The 5,366-nt window shown below is 35.3% G+C and overlaps 1 protein-coding gene across 1 annotated transcript; it reads right to left on the bottom strand.

Annotated features, from left to right (window-relative positions):
- Positions 1-374: 374 nt before the first annotated feature.
- LOC120070536 (integral membrane hemolysin-III-like protein) lies at positions 375-4,016 on the bottom strand. Its single transcript, XM_039022322.2, has 4 exons — positions 3,755-4,016; positions 1,589-2,297; positions 1,411-1,494; positions 375-763 (listed from the first exon to the last, which is right to left on the bottom strand). Exons 2-4 carry the CDS (start codon positions 2,295-2,297, stop codon positions 666-668), a joined length of 891 nt encoding a protein of 296 aa, XP_038878250.1. The 5' UTR covers positions 3,755-4,016; the 3' UTR covers positions 375-665.
- Between the last annotated feature and the right edge of the window lie 1,350 nt (positions 4,017-5,366).

The raw sequence follows: 5,366 nt of genomic DNA, 5'->3' as shown, positions 1-5,366 counted from the left end.
TACAAATAAGTTGGCTCATTTTATCATATTTGAAAACAACTTATAATATAAGATTAAGTACCAAATTGAGAAAAGTTGAAGAGATTATGAATCTATTTAATATATTTATGATGAATTTTAACTCACTTATCGTTACAATTGTTAACCAACATAAACTCAATTAGACCATCAATGAAGGTGTTATGGAACTGGATCTGCGAAGAGATAAAAAAGAGAAGAGGGTGTTTGAAATACATTTTCAAAATGATAAATTTAAAAAATAAGCTATTTTGAAAAAAATTCAAGTGTTCTATAACCACTCAAAATAGATTTTGGAAAGACGAGTTTATAAGGTAAGTTGATTTAGGATTTAAAACCAATTTTAGAAAACTGAATTTTCAGTACAAGGATGAAACCAGTGGGGATTTTGTTTCCATTCTTTTTCCTGTTAACAGTGAAGACGTTTGCAATCTTTTCTTACAACCTTTGCAAAACAAATGAGAAATATTGTTAGAGAAAATAAGTAGGCAGAATATTACAAGAAACCAGCAAGCATCCGGTTGGTGGCAGCTGAGAATTCCTAGTTTAGAACAAACTCGATGCAACCACAGCCCAGCACGGCATCTTCGTCCAACCGACGTGAAGAACAACAGGGTGAAAAGTAAAAATATGTTACGCATATACTCTTATGTCTCTGAACCGTCTTGATGAGTTAACGGCGCTTTGATATTCTTTACAGGATTTCCCAGCACATTCAAAACCCCAACTCGCTGCAGCTCTTTTGCTGTGATGAAGGAAAGAGGAATTTTAAGTAACTTTGATCATGTTCCAAAGAAAAAGGAAGATCTCTGATGTTTTATATCTGGTGATATCTTAATGTCTAACTAGGAACTAAAAAATAAGAGGTTGAGCAGAAATGTATGCTTGGTACAGAGTCATAATTGTAGAAGTAAATAAAACGAAGCGTCAAACGTACTTTGAAGAGATCGATCTACAGCGTTTTGTAGGGATATAGCTATATTAGTAAGTAAAAAGTTCAAAGAAAAGACTAGTTATAGACTTCCCAGCAAGATGACTATCTTGACGTTCATGATAAATTCTTTCCACGTTGCTTAAGGTAAGGAGAGATAAAGGTTCGACTAACATATTAACAATGAATACTTTCACGAAAGTTTGATCTTTAAGCTATTGATCACCAAATTATCCAACCTCTGAATATTTGATATGTGCAAATCCACGACTTGTTCAGCCCAAAGAAGAAAAATCACCATGGCAAGTCAAAAGTTAGAAGTAATATGGAATAGGAAAGGACACTGGGCAAAAATTGTGGAATCCAACGTATGAATTTGTCAATAACCCATTCGGCAAACGAGTAGTTTTCCACATACAGAAAAGGAAAGCGAAGTTATGTAAAACCAGAAATCAAAGTACCTTCCTCAAGCGAGAGCTGAATGGATCTCTTTTCCAATTCAACTGCATGTCTGCTAAGTTCAACTGATGACAGCGATCGGAGCACTGATAGAAGTGTAAAATTATTCATGGAGTAAATAATGATGATTTAAACTATTTCAGGAATAAGATAAAGCACTTTCTTAAATGCAAAGCATACCCTGAAGATAATCTTGTTGATCTGATTGGTCCAATTTATTCAATAACAACTGCAACTGATGATATCTGTCTTCCCACTGCAAATTTTTCCATCCTGTTGGGATGCCTACCGAAGGGGCAGTAGAAGGGGCAGAACGGAAGTTTGATTCTGCTGTGGCTAAATTAGTGCCACACTTTCCAACGTGATGAGGAACTGAAGGTTTTCCAGGTGCATTCATGGGAGACACCATTGGAAAAGGAGCAAATGCTTGAAAGCAATGATTCTGCAGCTCCTTAACCTGGGATTTGAGATGTGCAGTTTCAGCTAGTTGACCAAGTTTGTGTAGATTTGGATAATCAGCTTTTGTGCTTGTATTACCACAAGGACTATTCTTCCCTATATCCGCATCAGATTTTCTACGGACGTAAACAAGATGCCCATTTGCAGCATTAGAAGGTGAAGAATGGAGATGAGATGGACTTGCAGGGCAGACTGGTGAGGCTCTCTTGTTACCAGAAACTTTAATGATGTCACTACTGGTACCTCTTTCCTTCAAAAGAGGAGAGCTTCCAGGACAATTGGAAGCTGTGATCCTATTATCATTTTGCAAGTCCCTTAATGCCGTCTTCTTTGCAGAAATCTGCAGTTGCTTTTCCTGAGAAGACACGTCCTTCCCAGAATTTCCATGTCCATATTCACTGAATTTGGAGTCTATGGATTTCTGAACCATCTGAAAAGTTTAAATTTTTGAAGGGAAACATAATACATCTATCAGAGATGAACAATAAATGTCAGGGCATGGATATATAACCGTCTAGAAATCAGAATCATTTATCAGTATTATTGAAATTAACACTCAAAAGATATGCATGGATGAACAATAAATGTTAGCTTATGAACAATAAATGTCGGGACAAGGATATATCCATTTTGATGGAAGCTTTCAAAAGGAAAGACAATTATGGGAATGCTTTCTTTGAGAAAGAGAAGCTATTTCTTTTTTGTTAGACTGATTATTTTAAAAATCATCCAACAAAATGAGCTTCAAAAACTATTTTCCATGTCTTAGAACTAATAGCAAATTTCGTCTAGATTTCAAAACATGTAATAAAGTAAGAAGGCTATCAGTCTATTACCAAACCAAATGGTCAGACATCCCCGTTCCTCCAGCAACCATAGAATCTCACTCACGAACCATTTTTTCTTGTTCGGCAATACTTTCTTAAGAGGAAAATTTCTCATAATTCCAAAACCCCTTGCCATTCTTCATACTTCAGCTATTTACAGTCGTGACAACATGTTAAGAATTATAGAAGGTGCCTATAGCAATTAAGCTTTAAGGTTTACTAACTGTTAGACATCAGATGGTAAATTGTTTGATAATAAAGATGTATTAGACATCAACCACTATAACACAAATTGTCCCAAGAGAGTATTACAGCAGCTTCACATTTCCAACATTAGGACAAGACTACCTTTTATTTGTCGCACAATTTTCAAATAACAATATCAGCAATATATAATGTTGACCTTTGGCACTATATTAGTGATTCTAGACGATGACAATCGACAACTTATTATCCCTAGTTTTTGTTCTTTTGTGTGTATGCAGGTGGAATAGAACGATCGATGTATTTATCAGTGAGAATTAAGATTTTTCCTTCTGAATGCATTTGGATAGGAATTTGTTTGATTACAAACCTAAAATATACTTTGCCGGGTAAATTGACAAAGCTTATTCCTAATCCAAGCCTCTTCACACACAGTGGAGCTGAATCTCATAGCTAAAGGTGAAGTCATCCTAATGGCCGAAACCCAATGCATTCCGAAACCGGATGCATTAATAAACTCGCCTATTGACATTACACTAAAAGCATAAAAACTAGAGGAGCATAAACTACAATTATCTTGCTTTCTTCCATTAGTTTCCAGTTTCTCCCCACTTCTCTTGCGATTAAAATGCAAAAATTATGAGGCAGAGAAGAAAATACGAAATTATCTCAGAGAAAACCTAGATTAGAAGTCAAATCGAAGCAGAAGCAAATTCACAAGAATTCCTACGACAAAAGACGAGCTGATCATCTTCTCCCAAAATTAACACTCAGACCTATGCCTCTTCGTGAACAAAACAAATTCGTCGAACGAAATCCAAAGAAAACTGTATGAAAAGCATCTCTTCATTCTTACCTTAGCTCATTGGAAGCGCTCCGATGGAGAAAGGAGAGCCATGTGGAATCGAAACGTTCAGTTGGTCAAGGATCATACAGTTTCTTCACTGCTCGGTCCATCAAATTACCATGAAAATACATTTATATCTGCTCGTAAGAATCGAAATTGGACGCAAAATATTCAACGTGCTGCCAATTCTGAGCAGATTTAACAAGCAAGTTGAAGGATATAATGCTTAGAGCCTTGTAGATTGACACGTGGATCACAATTATGTTTCCTCAAGGCTTAAAATAAAAATGTTGTTTTTAAATATAGAAAAATGAATTAAAATATTTATCAAATATAACAACATTTTAGAACTGTTAATGATAGATGCTGATAGACATTGATAGACACTGATAGAAATTTATCATCAACGTCTATCATTGATAGTTCTAAAATTTTGCTACATCTTGTAAATATTTTCAACAATTTTACCATTTGAAATAATTTTTCTTATTTTAATTAATTTAATTTAATTTAATATCAAATATTAAATTAATTACACTTAATCCAAAACATGAATCCTTATGTAATTAATATTTAAATCTCATTTAAATATTTCCAACTCTAAAAAACCGTTTGATTCGTTAATTAAATGTTTAATTATATCGAAGATAATAATTCAAACCCTAAACCAAATTTCAAATTCTCTCAACACGCTATTCTAAAAACAATCCTTTTACGAGCTAGTAGAGGGACCTAATGGACCTACAGATCACAAGCTCCAACAATTTGAGATTAATTGGTAGAACTCTTTAAATCGAATTAATCAATATTCTTTAACTATCGAGACACTCCACTATAGCTCATTGTAGATATATTTCGTCCACTTGATTTAACCATAATCAATAAGTCGATCATTCACAGGTTGTTCGTATTTACAACTAGGTCAAAATTACCATTTCACCCCTATAATACATCTTTCTTCTTAAGTCTTCATTGATCCACTAATGAACAATTGGTTTATGGTACTACCAATAAACTAAGTCCCTTTTAGCCATAGAGAGGGTGGGGCCCCTTTGTTCAATACTAAGAGTAAGTACTTAAGAGAACAACCTATCTACTAACTCTAAAACATGTAGGAGTGAATTTCATCTTGTAGGACTATGTCTCCACACTACAAGAATTTTGGGCTTTAATGTCGGTTGAAAAAAAGTGAAATCGGATGTATAATGTCGGTTTTATTTTTTTTTATATAAAAGTGGATCTTTAATGTCGATTTTAAACCGACATCGTAAGGGTACTTTTAATGTCGGTTTTAAACCCGCTTAATTTTTCCCTTTTCACTCTCCCCCTATTTTCTATTTTCCCCCCCCCCCCCCCCCCCAAATTTTTTTCATTTTCCCTCTTCACTCTCCCCCTATTTTATTTTTCCGCTCATTCTTACACTTCCTTCTTCATACCCTCTTCTTTCTCACTTCTCTCTTCCAAACCCTTGCCATTCGTCCATCGATCGTGTAGGTGAAGAGTCTGTCATGGTGTAGATCTGGCTTCTGTGCAGGTCTGTTCGTCGTGTAACCCGCGCCGCTGCGACCAAACGCCCGGATCTGCTGCTCGTTCTATTGAAGCGCCACAGCCAACCCGGATC

This window comes from Benincasa hispida, chromosome 10, assembly GCF_027475165.1.
Source record: "Benincasa hispida cultivar pf3 chromosome 10, pf3_genome.v1.1, whole genome shotgun sequence".
Lineage (NCBI taxonomy): Eukaryota > Viridiplantae > Streptophyta > Magnoliopsida > Cucurbitales > Cucurbitaceae > Benincasa > Benincasa hispida.
Note: the sequence above shows the minus strand (reverse complement) of the source record. Positions and strands in the feature narration are given on the sequence as shown.

Bases quoted from the DNA above. Each gene is read 5' to 3' on its own strand.
- LOC120070536 (XM_039022322.2), bottom strand. From the start codon at position 2,297: ATGGTTCAGAAATCCATAGACTCCAAATTCAGTGAATATGGACATGGA. The intron at 1,495-1,588 runs GTATGCTTTGCA...CACTTCTATCAG, and splicing joins TCAACAAGATTATCTTCAGG to TGCTCCGATCGCTGTCATCA. The intron at 764-1,410 runs GTACTTTGATTT...CCTTCATCACAG, and splicing joins TCAGCTCTCGCTTGAGGAAG to CAAAAGAGCTGCAGCGAGTT.